General features: G+C 28.2%; 1 protein-coding gene across 1 annotated transcript in view; it reads right to left on the bottom strand.

Moving 5' to 3' along the window:
• LOC113366928 (probable G-protein coupled receptor 158) overlaps window positions 1–15,443 on the bottom strand; it is a 156,657-nt gene that overhangs the window by 78,042 nt on the left and 63,172 nt on the right. The window contains 3 exon segments of the mRNA XM_026608570.1: window positions 7,260–7,387; window positions 12,256–12,381; window positions 12,384–12,455. Of these exon segments, the coding sequence (XP_026464355.1) occupies window positions 7,260–7,387; window positions 12,256–12,381; window positions 12,384–12,455 (326 nt within the window).

Here is a 15,443-nt window from a genome sequence, read left to right on the forward strand (position 1 = left end):
AAATATGCAAAAAACGAGTTGAAATTTTTAAGTTTGAAACAGTTAAACGCCTATAGCTAAAAAATATTCAACATAGCATCATGATGTATATGAATGAATATGCGTATCTAAAATATGTATCTGCTGGTGCAAAAATTTTGACGATAGCTCCAACCGTTCCCGAGATATTTGCAAAAAACGATTTTTTTTCATTATCATTCAAAGATAAAAATGCGTTTTTTCTCGAAAACTATTTGAAGTAGTACATCAAAATTTTTTGACAGCATCTTCCTGAGGTCATAGGGTACCTACGGTGCGAAAATCATCAAAATCGGACGCAATTTTTTTTTTCCCCACAAAAGACAATTCATGACCCTAGCATCATGCTATAATTTCAGTTTTTTCTCATTTATTCGGCAACCGTTGAGAATATTAAAATGTCGTTTTTTTCACGTTATTCTAGCCCACAAAACGATTCATCTGACGTTTCATTGAAGCTTCTACGTGCCCGGGAAGCCTGTGAAAATTAAAAAAAACTAACAAATTTTTCGTCCATTTTTGAGCGTTTTTTACTAAGGAAATCTTTAAGCGCTTATAACTTTTGAACAATTCATCGTAGGATATTGATGTTTCCAGGTGAAATATTCTAAATCAAAAGATCTTTAACCCAGTATAAGAATTTTTAAGATACCTCTTACCGTTTGCGAGATATACGCTTTTTCAATAATTAAAAAAACTACAATATAAACATATTTTAATACAAATATTATAAACACTTTAAAACGTTTTAAAATAATAAATAGAATTGAATAACAAATCTATATGCATTTTGGACTTCTCGAATTTTTCGATTTTTTCAAGTATCAGGAGCCCACGCTCGCTTGCTTGTGTTTTTTCTGAGTATCAGGAGCAATGATTATTTAGCTTATATAACATGTTGCTCTCATGTGTTCTTTTCACGGCGTTGAGTGCAGTTAAGTGAATTAATTTGTAATTTACAATAATATATATTATAGCATCATTCTCATTTGTTCCTTGCGGATGTCCAATTTACCTTCATCTTATAAATATATGTTATAGAGAACTATTATTAGAGTAGGTATATGTTAAGTATATCAGATCCTAAAGTGAATTAATAAGTTTAGAAACAAATTTCACGTTGATATAACAGTTAATAATTAAATCAAATAAAAGTACAAAATTTCATTTGATATGTGCATTTTACAAAAAAATTGGCTGCAACTGAATTAAGCCAAATTCGTAACTGAATAATTTCACACCATTTGTCAGAAATCAACTTATATGCTAAAACAATATATAATTAGAATATCAAAATAAATAAAAAAATCTAGTTTTGTGTGTCTTTATGTTTTTGTAATTTGAACGTTTCCTTCAAAAAGCAAAAGGCCTTTTAAAAATTATAAGTTTTAATAAGACTTTTTTATTTATTACAGATAGAGTAATTTTTCAAAAGACTTCACGTCAATCCTCCAATGTTTTCCGCTTCAGGGGTTTTCAATCTAACAATTGGAATATTAGGATCGGTAAGACATACATACTAATTTTTATATTATCAATTTTTAAATAATTTCTGTTCTAAATACTATATTTTCAGATATTAAGCGCTATTATAACGTACGTTCTGGTGGCTCTACAATTTCGAGTTATATGGAAAGATATAACAAGTAATAATTCGACTAACTATTTTATCAATGATTGAACTTCAGTCTTTATTTAATTTAGAATAATATATTTATATTCATATAATATAAACGAAATAAGTTGTAACTAACTTGATGTATGATTTAGTAATAAATATTTTACCAAAAAATGTAATAGCAAATATATATCAAAAAGCAAAAAGGCGAATATCATATATATAATATATATATATATATATATATATATTCTGACATTTATGTTCAATATTCAAATTTACGTTAAAATTGTTGAACGTTTATTAAATAACGAAAATTAAATCTCTAAAAACATGAGAAAGACATGAGAAAAAAATCGTACATCAAATATTGTATAGAAAGTTTTTTTTTAAAAAAAAAACGCTAATACAAAAAATAAAAGAAAATACCAATTAAAATAAAAATGATTCATTTACAAAATTCGAATGAAATGATTGATGATGATTGAATAAGAACAATTTTATATACAAGTTTGATTAATCAATATAAATTAGAAATCGCATTAAAATGATTTTAGTGAATAGTATAACCCTTATTTTTTTCCATAATATCAAGGGTTGCTTTACATACATACTCCAAATTTAGTCACCGGTTCTGTATAATTCACATCGTCATTATATCGTAATAATGGACCACTTAACTGATTACTTTACATGTATATCGAATTAATTAGAGTTAATTAACTGTATTATTACTATAAAAACTAGATATAAAAATGAAACAGTTAAACGCCTATAGCTAGGAAAATATTCAACATAGCATCATGATGTACATGAATGAAATATGCGTATCTAAAATATGCATCTGCTGGTGCAACGTTCCCGAGATATTTGCAAAAAAACATTTTTTTAACTTCCCGAAGAAGTTTATGTTTTCATCAAAAAAATCCGATTCTCTAATTTTATGTTTTCTCGACGTTTCAAGCCATTCTGAATCGAATGAGATCAAATTTGCAAAAAGTATGTGTAAGTGTGTATGTGAACAGATTTTTTGTCGTAAATCGACGTTTTCTCGACGAGAACTATTGTTTGTCAGTTTTTTGCGACGATCGGCCAGGCCGTTTCTTTATAATCGCAGAAAAATGAATGTTTTTTGTCTACGTCTTAGCCCGCAATTCTGAATCGATTTTGAAAATTCAAAAACTGTTCGAAAGTTATTGGTTGGGAATCGTGCTGATTAGTTTTTTGGTAGAGATCGGCCGGGCCGTTTTCTTGTAATAAAGTTTTCAAAAAAAATTCGACGATTTTTATGATATTTTTTGATGGTAGATCTATAGTCTTCTAGATCATACTAAAATATTACGGCCCTACGACAACTGGTTCAGCTCTGAAAATTCGTCAAAGGTTACAAAAATTGGTATCGTTTTTTTGGCATTTGTCAAAATTAGACTTTTGATCGACGTTTTCTCAAAAACGCCTGAACCGCTTTTAGAAATTTAAAAGTCATTTGATGTATTTCGGTGAGGACTATCGTTTGTCAGTTTTGTGCGACGATCTGCCAAGCCGTTTCTTTGCAATTTGATAAAAAGTGTTAAACTTTTCGTCCACATTTAAGTTCATCCTACCGAACCGATTTTAAAAAATCAAAAACTGTTCGAAAGATATTAGTTGGGAATGGTACTGATTAATTTTAGGTAAAAATCTACCGAGCCGTTTTTTTGTAATGAACTGTTGAAAAAAAAATTTAAGCCGATTTTCATAGAACTTTTTTGGCGATATACATCATGGTCTTATAGAACTTACTGTAATATTACGGCCAAGTATTACGACAAGTAGTTTAATTTTAAAAATTCGTCAAACTTTTCTAAAATTATTATCGTTTTTTTTAAAGTAGGATTGATGAAGTATATTATTTACACTTTTTTTTTGATTAAGTCGATTATTTACACACATCGGGAAGTTCATGTAACTTGCCTCAAGGCTAAATACCAAACCAACTAGTTAAAGTAGGATTGATGAAATATATTATTCACACTTTTTTTTTTGATTAAATCGATTATTTACACATATCGGGAAGTTCATGTAACTTGCTTCAAGGCTAAATACCAAACCAACTAGTTAATAATAAGATTGCATGCGTAAATTATAGCCCATATTCGGCATTTCTTGAATTTTGTTTGTATTATTTTGTTTTGTTAGACCTTAATTTATTTGTAACTACACAAAATCTTACATTTTATTTGTTTATTAGTTTTTGGTAAAGGCAGGCCCAGCCATTTCAAAGATACGGAGCTAAATGTGTGAAAAATTGCAGTTTTTGACAGAACTACGCGTCCGATTTATATGATTCAAAGACTTCTTTCTACTTGTCTTAACAAAATAATTGATTTTAGAAAAAAAAAATTGTTTCAACCCTTTTTTTTTCTTTTTGTCAAAAAAAAAATTTTTGTATATCGAAAATAATTCAGATTTCATTTTTAATTCTGACTATAGTTCTAACTTTAAGCAAATAATTTCAACTTTGCAATTTAGTTTATATAATTCCTCTAAATATTAGATAATGTTAGAATATTAATAATAATCTATTTGAAAACATTCAGTATTCTTCGAACATTCCGTTACGGTACGGAAAGTTCTAGCAATTTGCCTTAAGGCACGATGCCATACACCCCATTAGTAAATCCTTCCATCCCCCTAAAAACCTCAAGTAGTTAATGGACGCCTCATTTGATATAATAATAAATCAATTGAATATTCATCTGATTCTGTAAAAATATATTTATAGTAATTTTTTACAAACCGATTCGTGTTACAACAACTACGATAAAATACGAAATATATGACATTTTTTTACAAAATAAAATTGAACCTGTAAAATATGACCACAACTTCGAATAAATGTTGCAAGTTGTTCCACCTATTCAATTTATCATCGTTATTGGAATGAATTCCGATCACATATCGCCGAAGAGAATAGAAACCGAAATATATTTGTTATCCGAAACTGGTAGCAAATTTAAATTTGGAAATGTTCCAATGGATAGCATCGGTTGTCTGTAAATTGAGTTGTTTAATCCAAACGTGCATCGATTAATATATTGCAACGGAATTGCTTTGTTGGATATTGCGGCATATCATCCGTTTTAACGATTTCAATATAGAACGATTCGGGCTAAATATCAAATGTGTACAAACAAAGCTTTGAAAATCAAATATTCATGTATGTGTATCTATTTGAAGTCGAGTAATAATTGAACAGATAATGGTTACTGTCTTGATATTTTTAATAACTACCTACAATGTGGTCAAATTTAGCTAGAACTTAGAAGAAATCGAGCAAAAACCGATATTTCAAAAACCTGGATTTCGAGTAATAATTTTTCCAAAAAACCTGTTTAGTTCGAAGAAACAAAAGTGTCTTTTCAAAAAAAAATTTTTTTTTGGCTTAAATTAGTTAATACAACATTTCTTGAAATCATAATGGTCCTATATCCACTTCTTATCGAATTGATATGATTCTAAAAACCTTTTTCCTCATCATTTCCCATTTGTAGATTGAAAATCGATTTTTTTAATTAAAAACAGGTTTTGAAATTTTATATCTTTTAACGGAAAACCCGGTAAAATCTATGAAATATGTTTTTGAAAACCGACAAACCCTAAAACGAGTGTATGCCACTAGGCAAACCTTTATTTTTCTTCCAATTTTCTATATATAAAAAAACATATATATTTTAATTGTATCTAGAGAAATGTATTTGTATGTACAATTCCAATGAAAAGTAGGTACAACAATTTCAAAACTTATACGAGTACTCTTATCTGTTTATTTATTTCTTGACTCAAAATAATGAATATCTATTTTGAGTCAAGAAAATAATTAAACACATAATAGTATAAGTTTTGAAATTGTTGTACCTACTTTTTATTGGAACATTTTTTGCTAAAACTGATAATAAATTTAGAATCGAACACTTATATGTGATGATAAATTTCAAGACAATTAATAATTAACCAAATATTTTTTGGTAGGATGTTTTCAAACTTTTTTTGCTAGTATAAATATTTTGGTAAAACTACGTATAAATTGATAACTAAATAGAGAGTAGTAGAGTTTCAATATTTTTAACGCTACTTGGTCATTTTAAAAGGATAAAATGAAAATGAAAATATATTTTTGCGTATCTTTTTAAAGTGGAGCAAAAATTAAACAGATAATCATTTCTGTCTGGATATTTTCCAAGCAGCTTATTTCTATTTGCTCACTTTTTGCTAAAACTAAAAATAAATAGAAAATAGAAAATACTTATGTAAAGTTTATTAATACGTGTACCTATTTCAAGTAATAATCAAACAGATAGTTAGTTTATCTTGATATTTTTTAAGATCTACATTTATTTAATCATTTATTGCAAAAATAGTAGGTATTTATTAAAAGCTTATTTATGTGTGTATCTATTTCGAGTCGAATAACAATCAAACAGAGATAGTAGTTTATCTCTATTGTTATTTTTAACACTGCTTTTTATTTGAAGATTTTTTGCTGAAACTAACAATAAATTCCAAATGGAACATATATGTGGATGTATCTATTTCAAGTCTAATGATGAGCAGATACTATTTTTTGTCTTGGTATTTCTAAATTTATTTGATGTGATCACCTATTGCAAAAAATAAGAATAAATTTAAAATAAAATACATTTATGTGTATATACATTTCATGAAAAACATGACACAGATATCAATTTCTATATTTCTGTCATTTTCAACTTTCCTTTTTGTTGAAAATAATAAATATTTCATATTTTACCAAGCAAATCGTGCAAAATCTATGTTGAAATTCTAGTACTGAATTTCTAAAAGTTACAAAGGAATTATTGCATGAATAATAGCAATAAAACTGCATTTAAGTTATATATCATTAAAAGCCTATTTTTTGCTCAATTCGTTTTATATTAACTTTTTGTGCATTAACAAAAAAAAAAAACCATCGCGTTATAAAATTAATTATAAACACAGTTTTGAAAAAATGTTAAATATTCCGATCTAAAAATATAAAAAATGGAATCAATTTCATAATTGAAAGATTAATTTTAAAATGCATTGTATATTTACTATGTCATTATATATAATAATAATTGAAATCAAAATAATTATTTTATAATTCAAAAAATTTAATGTGTTTAAATCTCCCTTATAAATACACGTTCGCAAAATGACAAAATTATAATGTGATATGATAATTTCATTTCCTGCAATGCGCTATGCATGTAAATCGACAAAACATTTGATAAATCTGTTTTTTCGAAACCATATAACACTATGGACTTGATTTATATAGTTTCTCGCACTTGCAGATTTTCAACAAACTTCTAAAGTTTTGCGGCATATCCATAACTCACGCTAGGAATTTAAGATCCGTTTTATGTATACATATATATACAGGAATTCATTTCTCATTTTACAATCGTCTCGAAAGTGCGCGCATCGAAATAATTCTCGTTTTTTATCGTTGATGCTTTTGTAGTTTATTCCAGCTTATCGAACATTCGAAGCGAGTTTATATATAAGCGAGATAAATCGAGATCTTAAGATGTTTTTTGAGGAATTCAAAGGGAAGAGATATGTGGAGCCTGGTTCTTACCTTCTGAATTCCGCGCGGATGTCGTCCGGATTCATATCGGTGGTGCTCACTTCGCCGGCGTCGGAGTCGTACATCTCGCTGGGCGTTTTAAATGCGTTCGAGTGCCGGCACGAGGTCTCTTTACGTTGCTGAAAAAATACAATGTTTAACTAAACATATATATATATATATATATATATATATATATAATATCGTCAATATTAAAACAACTATTGAGTTGTTTTTCCACCATGTCAATATAGTATATAACGACCCTTTACGGCTGACAATTTTAACTTCCCCAAATTTACTAAATGTTCTTAACTGCAGTTGTAGATAAAATAGAGAATAAAAAAAATACATATGTAAACCACAGTAATAATAATTTATTATTATCATGCATCGGTGAAAAGTAGAGACTAGCATTTATTGAGAAATCCCCTTTTCCACCTGAGCTTGACTTGTTCCTTTTGGCTCATGCTTTATGATGTGCTGATATCACAAAAATAACAAACGACTTACTCATGAACACAAAGACACAGGCATACCTACAATTCAAGAACATTTGGATGCTATCAATGATATCAATATTGGTTGATATCAATGGTTGCCATTATTATAGGTACAGAATTGACGTCCATCCTAACCAACTAGCATGTCATTTATATCAGGAAAGCCAGCCGACCAGGCTCAAAAGAAAAATACCCTGAGGCTTAATATAATTTAATTAACTATAATACTTTCATTTTACTAATTTTATTGTTTTTTCCCTTTTGTTTTTAGTTTTTTTTTATTATAGTAGCTGTAGTAGATACGCCACTGGGGTATCTACTAATTTGTGAATAATGAATTGTAAACAACTCGTCAGCATTCTATGCTAAACGTAATTATATATACAGATGGAGATGAAGTTAAAATTTAAAAAAAACTTATGAACTGCTATTTTAAAATCGTTTGTAGAAAATGGACAAAATGATTTTTGTAATAAATTGCATTTTCCTCAATAAATATGTTATTATAGTTCAAATTTAATAAAAAGACTAAGATGAGTAAAAACCATAGAAACTGTTATCATTAAATAATACTGCCCCTAGGACAGATTCGTGAGCTGAGTTAAACTCCAACTCGATTCAGAGAAAAAATAGTGTGAAACATTTAACATTGTCATTTCACACCACATTGCCCGAAATAATAGTTTTTTTATTGAAAACATATTTTTGATGTTTACCTTCTAGTACAAAGTATATTGTAAAATCAAATTTTGTAGATATTTAGATCAGACACATACTGAGTGTTATTAGTTTATATTACAGAAATTTTAAAGTAAAATTCGATATGATTTCAAAGTACATTTACTTTGAAAGTACATTCAAAGTACATTTTAAAGTACGTAAAGTATCAATCACATTAATAACTGAATTCTTACTTCATTTATAAAACGTTAGTATTTTGCTGCATTTATTGTTTGTAAAAATTAACTTATTTATATATATGTTATAAATTCTTATGGAAAAATTAAAAATAAAATATTCAGATTTCTGAATTTTAAAGTGTTTCAATGTGTTTCAGTTTAACAAAACAATACCGGTACCAATATTCACATTCAATTTTTTGAAATTTTGGTAGATAAGAAATAAATGCGTTTATATTGGTAACTAAAATATGTAGAAATACTATGCAAATTATTAATAATATCAAAATAAGTTATAATATTTACAAAAAGTTTTGGCACCTGCTAAATTCACACGTTTCATAATATGCTTGATCTCAAGAGATGGACGTGAAGACTAATTTGCTTAATTATGTGATCCGCGTAATTTTAAAAGTAACGAAGATTAATTCTTCATAGAACATAAAGAAAAGCTTAAATAAGCTTATATATAGTATAGAAAATTCTTCAAGCGAAAGAATGAGGTCACAAATGTGTTACATCAGAGAGAAACAATATGCTCTAATGTTCGTAATTCTCCTGGTTTATAAACTCATGAAAACACATCTACATATACACAAATTATATATATATATATATATATATATATATATATAACATGTACATTCAATTAAGAATAAAACATCACACTAATCCAAAATGTTATTTGTTTTAGTTTCGCATTCAACATGCATAAAACTTTTTTTAATTAAAAATTTGATACAAATTGCAAATGCTTTGAAAACATTATAAAACTAATATATTCATTTATTTGTGACATTGTGCACAGTTCCATAAGGAAAATAATAGGAATTATTTAAATTTAATAATTAACGTTTAATAAATATATATAGTAAAATGAAATTTGCACTGAAGCAAGTGAGAAAAAAATAGTTGAAAATTTTAATTTTGGGTTTGTCGAAGTTGATAAAAAAGCTTAATTTTTTACTAAAAACATTTTATACAGCTGAATAAGAAAGTAAATGTAAATATAAAAATTGGTATAAATATGGAGTAGAGCCGAGCTTAAAGCTCCGTGAGTCCGGGTTTTTTATTTTAATTACTGAGAGTTAAAAATACTTATATACTAATAAAATATCTATGAGCTAATATTATATTTGGATACTGAATGGGATATTTAACTCGAAGATGCATCAATAAATATGACTTATTATACACGTTTTGTAAATATATGTAATAAAATATTTCCAATATTTCCAATATTTTAGTAAAATTTGTGAAAATATAACTTTGAAGTTATAATATAGATTCCAAACTAACCTCTCATCAAGGTTCAAATTCCTCCATTACATTTAAAAATATTTCAGGAAAAGGTATAATTATTATTTTACGTAAATACTACTTATTATACACGTTTTGTTAATTATCATACATGCATCATTATAAATATTAATATTAATTACACAGTAAGATGAAGATGGACGAGAAAGAGAATTCTCTGTTACATGATCTTGTTACTGAATTAATAACCTGAGTCGAGAGTTAATATGATGCTGGCACACGAATTAAATTATCTCCAGAATCGAATCGTGCGGATCGTTAATTTGGTAAATTAATAGATTATCAATTGGTATTGATATTATTACTGCAGAATATATCATCAGGATTACTCATTATTAATTGTCATAATTATTAGATCGAATATTCCCGAATTTGACTTGTAAAGTAAATAGTGGTAAAGGTATTTTAACGAAGTCAGGGCAAAGTATATATATAGATGTATATAAACATTTAGAATTCGCAATATATGCAATTACAATGTACACAAGTTTCAAAACTGCCTGTAACGTTGAATTAAGCTTTGTAATTAAACTTTGATAGCATAGTATTCGATTTGTAGGATATCTGGTATACTTAAATGTTTTTGCAAATAAATTTATTATATTTTGCTCATAAGTACAGAATATTGATTATTCATTCTTTTTTTATGAAGAATACGTCAACTATTTGAAAATAGTTATATTGACTTTTCGTGAATTAAAAATGGATTAATATCAATATTTTTCTGTTTCAACGATTCTACACTTAAGAATTATTTCTTTCATTTTTGTTTATTTAAACTTTGAGTCCATAGCCGTAAATCATATTTTTAGAATCCGAAGTTTAAATGAATAAAATTGATTAAAATTACCCGAAAAATAGTCACAGATAAACCAAAGCTCTGGTTTGCTTAAAAGCTCATGTATATATGTGTATATATATATATATATATATATATATATTATTTCTAAATTAATATCTATCTATCAACACCTGACTAGGTTTACCTCATAATCAGTGCGTTATAATTTTAAAATCTAAAATATGGAAACCTAAATTAGCATTATGTGTTATCCGTTACAAGTCGTTCATTATACTGCCCCACTAACGATTGTCGGATTCTGAATTCTCTATTCAAGGTCAAGTGGTAAGTAACGCATTATCAAATAGGAAAGAGAAGGAATAGGGCCCAGTTAATTTTTCAACTTAGATTTTAAAATTATAACACACTAATGGTGAGACAAACCTAGTCTCAAACCGTTTGTAAAATTATTATTTAACAATTAGTGCAAAAAGAGTGAATTAATATATATATATATATATATATATATATATATATATATGTGTGTGTGTGTGTATGTGCCTTCATTTTTCTGAAGCAAAATGCTCATCTTTTTCAGAAAACTAAAATCATAAATAAATGCAGGATTTTTTACTGAGTTAACTTTGTCTGATTTACTAAAAATAATATTGTTAAACTTATATAAATAACCATGTATTCACTTTCACTTAATGAGTTTGATTTTACATACTCAAAAGGTGTTATCATACGATTTTTAGCTGTAAACGTATTTTAAGTTGATCAACAATATTATATTTTTCTTTCAGTTATTTCTTTTAATTATAAACCTACATCAAACTTGTTTCTCATAATTCCTTGTTAATTTTCGGTATGGTAAGTTATAGTAATAGTCCAAAAATTGAAAATATTTTTTTTTGCATATTTACGTTTTAGAGGTTTCTGAACATTTTGGCATACCTTAGAAAAAAATGAGATTGTGATTTGAATAATTTAAAAAACATTCCACTTGTATCGATGTAATGAAGAATTTATTAAATTTTAGCCAAGGCAGGTCTAGGGGTTTCGGAGATCCAGAAAAAAATAAAAAAGCCATATGGCGGACAAAAATGAGATATTAGCAGATTTTAACAGTCAGTATCAACCGATATGAATGGGTATCAAGAACTATCAAGAAATTTCAAAGTTTTCAGAAAAAAGGCAAAAAATATCAGCAAATTTTCAAGATTTCAAAAAATTCTAAGTTTTTAAAAAATATCACTATTTTTTAAAAGAGTATTATTTGCCAATTTTTTCAATCATCAAATTTTACACAAATTTTTTAAAAATGCTCAAAAAATAATCATAATTCTCAAAAAATACTATTCTCATCATTTAAATCATTTAAAAACTTTAATTTACAATACGAAAAGTTCCAGCAATTAGCCTTAAATCACGATACCATGCACTACTAGTTTTCTTATAATTTAAATTCATGCTATACATACCGACTCTCGTTTTATCCTCACCTGTCTGCGCTGGAAAACCAGTTTGGGCATGAAAATCAGCAGCAAAACTATCGTGCAAGTCAGCTGAGAGCGCAGGAAGTGGGCCAGGAACACGAGGTCGGGGTGAAGCATTGCTATCTCGAATATATATCACGCAGGAGATAGAAGCTACCCGAGACCGCGGTCTCGACGCAGATCGCGGCGCACAGAAACTGACGCTCCTGGAAAGGTAATAACGATAAGGTTATTAATTAAATTTAACACTTTACACCACATGTGGGAAAAATCATAACAAACTGACATACTAGCATAAATGATAGAATTATGAATGGCTACAAAATATAAAAAGTTGTCAGTATTGGGTGTGCGACATAAGTTTTCCAATGTAGTTTTTACTGCTCTACACGAATCTAAAGTCAAAATTGAGGGTCAAATGGCAAATACATCAAGATCTTAGAATTATAACTGTAGAAGAAGAAATCAATCATTTCTGCTCCAGATACAAGACTCGTCTAAGTCGTCATCCAATAATTAGCGTGCGACCTGCCCAAGCCTTTACCGCCAAGCGACTCTAAAGAAGAACCTGCAATGATTTACTACACCAAACCATATAATATCTGCGAAGGTGCTATAGCGATCCTTCACATGCTGTCAAATCGAATTTACCTATTTAAGTATAGCTTAATGTCTGTGTGTATAATTTGCTATGTAAAATAAAACAAAACAACAAAAGCAAATAATTGAAAAATAAGACAAAATTTCCATACTGGTAATTCTTCTGCATGATACCTAAAATCTTATGATTTTTGTCGTTCCCTGGCCCTTTTTACCTTAAATGACTATTGAGTATTAACTTAAAAATCTATTAAGATTTATTTGTAGTATATACCGTATTTTTAACTTCCCGTAGGGCAAGTTATAGTAATCGCAAAAAAATCGAAAATGAAAATTTTTATATATCTTTACGTTTCAGAGGTTTCTGAACATTTTGGCATACCTTAGAAAAATGGATGTATGTGTGTGTGTGTGTTGTGTATGTGTGTGTGTATGTGTGTGTATGTGTGTGTGTATGTGTGTGTGTATGTATGTACGTGTGTGTATGTATGTTGCGGATACAAATTTTCGTCGACGATTCGGGAACACCGATCAACCGATCTGAATAATTCAAAAAACATTCGATTCGTATTGATAAGGAGACGTGCTGATAGTTTTTGGCGAAGGCAGGTCTAGCCGTTCCGAAGATACGGGGCAAAAAGTGCCGAAAACGGTAACTCAGTTTTTAAGAGAACGGAGCGTCCGATTTGAAAAATTCAAAAAATATTTACTTGTATTGACAAGATGTAGATTTGATCAAATTTTCATGAAGGCAGGTCTAGCGGTTTCGGAGATCTAATGAAAAAGTAAAAAAAAATGCCATTCGGCGGTTAAAAATGATCATTAGACATATGCACATCAAATTATCAGATATTTTATAGAGATTTTAACAAAAATTTATAATTTTTTTTTACATTTCTATGGGTTCCGTACCAATGCTTATGCGTTAGACGGCGGCGCGGCACTTGCGAGCTTTGACATTTCGTCTCTATGCAGTTCAAGCAGTGCGATTGCTTTGAAAAAAAGTTCAGAATTTCCAAAATATGTCAAATGAAGAAAACATTTTTTTTCAAAAATTTTATTGTTTTAAAAAAAAAAAAATTTTCTCAAAAAAAATTTTTTTTTTTTCAAATAAAATTTTTTTTTTTAAAAAAAAGTAATTTTTTGTCAAATTTTATAGTTTCTCAAAAATCTATTTTTTTCGAAGTAAATTTTTTTCAAAAATGTTATTCGTTTTTGAAAAAATAATAATTTTTGGTACGGGAAGTTCCAGCAATTTGCCTTAAGGCACGATGGCCCTAATTGCCTTAAGACAGAATTCCACTTACAGCTAGTTTTTATATTCCAATTGCAAACATGGCAGCAGATTACCTAGGGGCAAGGAATAAAAATATTCTTGCAAATTACTGCCGAATTATACAAAAAACCTAATAGATCATTTAACTGAAACTCATTTTGGGTAGAAGGGGCCAGAAAACGACAGAAATTATAAGATTTTGATTATTATACAGAAAAATTACTAGATTGGAGATTTTGTCTTTGTTGTTCTTTACCGCCTAAGCCTTTACCGCCAAAGTGACTTAAAAGAAGAACCTGCAATAATTTACTGCACCAAAACCATATAATATCTGGGAAGTCAAATTTACCTATTTAAGTAGCTTAATGTGTTGTGTGTAGTTTGCTCTGTATAATAAAACAAAATAAAAAAGGGCAAATAATTGAAAAAAAGACTAAATTTCCGTACTAGTAACTTTTCTGCATGATATTTAAAATCTTATAATTTTCGTCGTTTTCTGGCCCTTTTTGCCTTAAATGACTATTGAATATTCACTTAGATGATCTATTAAGTTTTATTTGTAGTATATAGCAGTATTTTTTGATATTCAAATTGCAAACATGGCAGCAGATTACCCAGGGGCACGGGAAAAAATATTTTTTACAAATTACTGTCGAATTATACAAAAAAACCTAATAGATCATTTAACTGAAACTCATTTCGGGTAGAAGGGGCCAGAAAAAGACAGAAATTATAAGATTTTGATTATTATGCAGAAGAATTACTAGATTGGAGATTTTGTCTTTGTTGTTCTTTATTTTTTGCCAATTTTTTGCCATTTTGACTTTAGAATCGTGTTTAGCGGTAAAAACTACATTGGAAAACATATCCCGCACATGGAATAGAGACATTTTATTTTTATTTTGTGGATCTGTGATGTGGAAATATATTAAATAATTGTTATGATTGCAGATTTGAATTTAACCAATATGAATTGTAAATACTTTCTTAGTAGTAACTTTCTTAGTACTTCTATAGTTACTCAATGGTTAATACGATAGTCTACATATATTGTCAAAATAAATAAATGCTATTTTAAAAGACGGGCTGCGAATTTATTTATTATTTTATAAATAGTATTTTAATATCTATCAGAACTTAACGAGTCTAATGATCCTAACTTCTGAATTGATGTGGCTTTTTATAGATGTCAACCCAAATGGTTGTCCTATCTCTAGGTTATGCATTTACTATTAAAATTTCGGCAATACTGCCAATTTTTTTGTCAATGCAGGAAAAGACAGTAGGAATCATATTACTATCTATATTTCCAAGTGAG

This window comes from Ctenocephalides felis, unplaced genomic scaffold, assembly GCF_003426905.1.
Source record: "Ctenocephalides felis isolate EL2017-DRISC unplaced genomic scaffold, ASM342690v1 CF-g0.4_SCAFFOLD_01170, whole genome shotgun sequence".
NCBI classification, from domain to species: domain Eukaryota; kingdom Metazoa; phylum Arthropoda; class Insecta; order Siphonaptera; family Pulicidae; genus Ctenocephalides; species Ctenocephalides felis.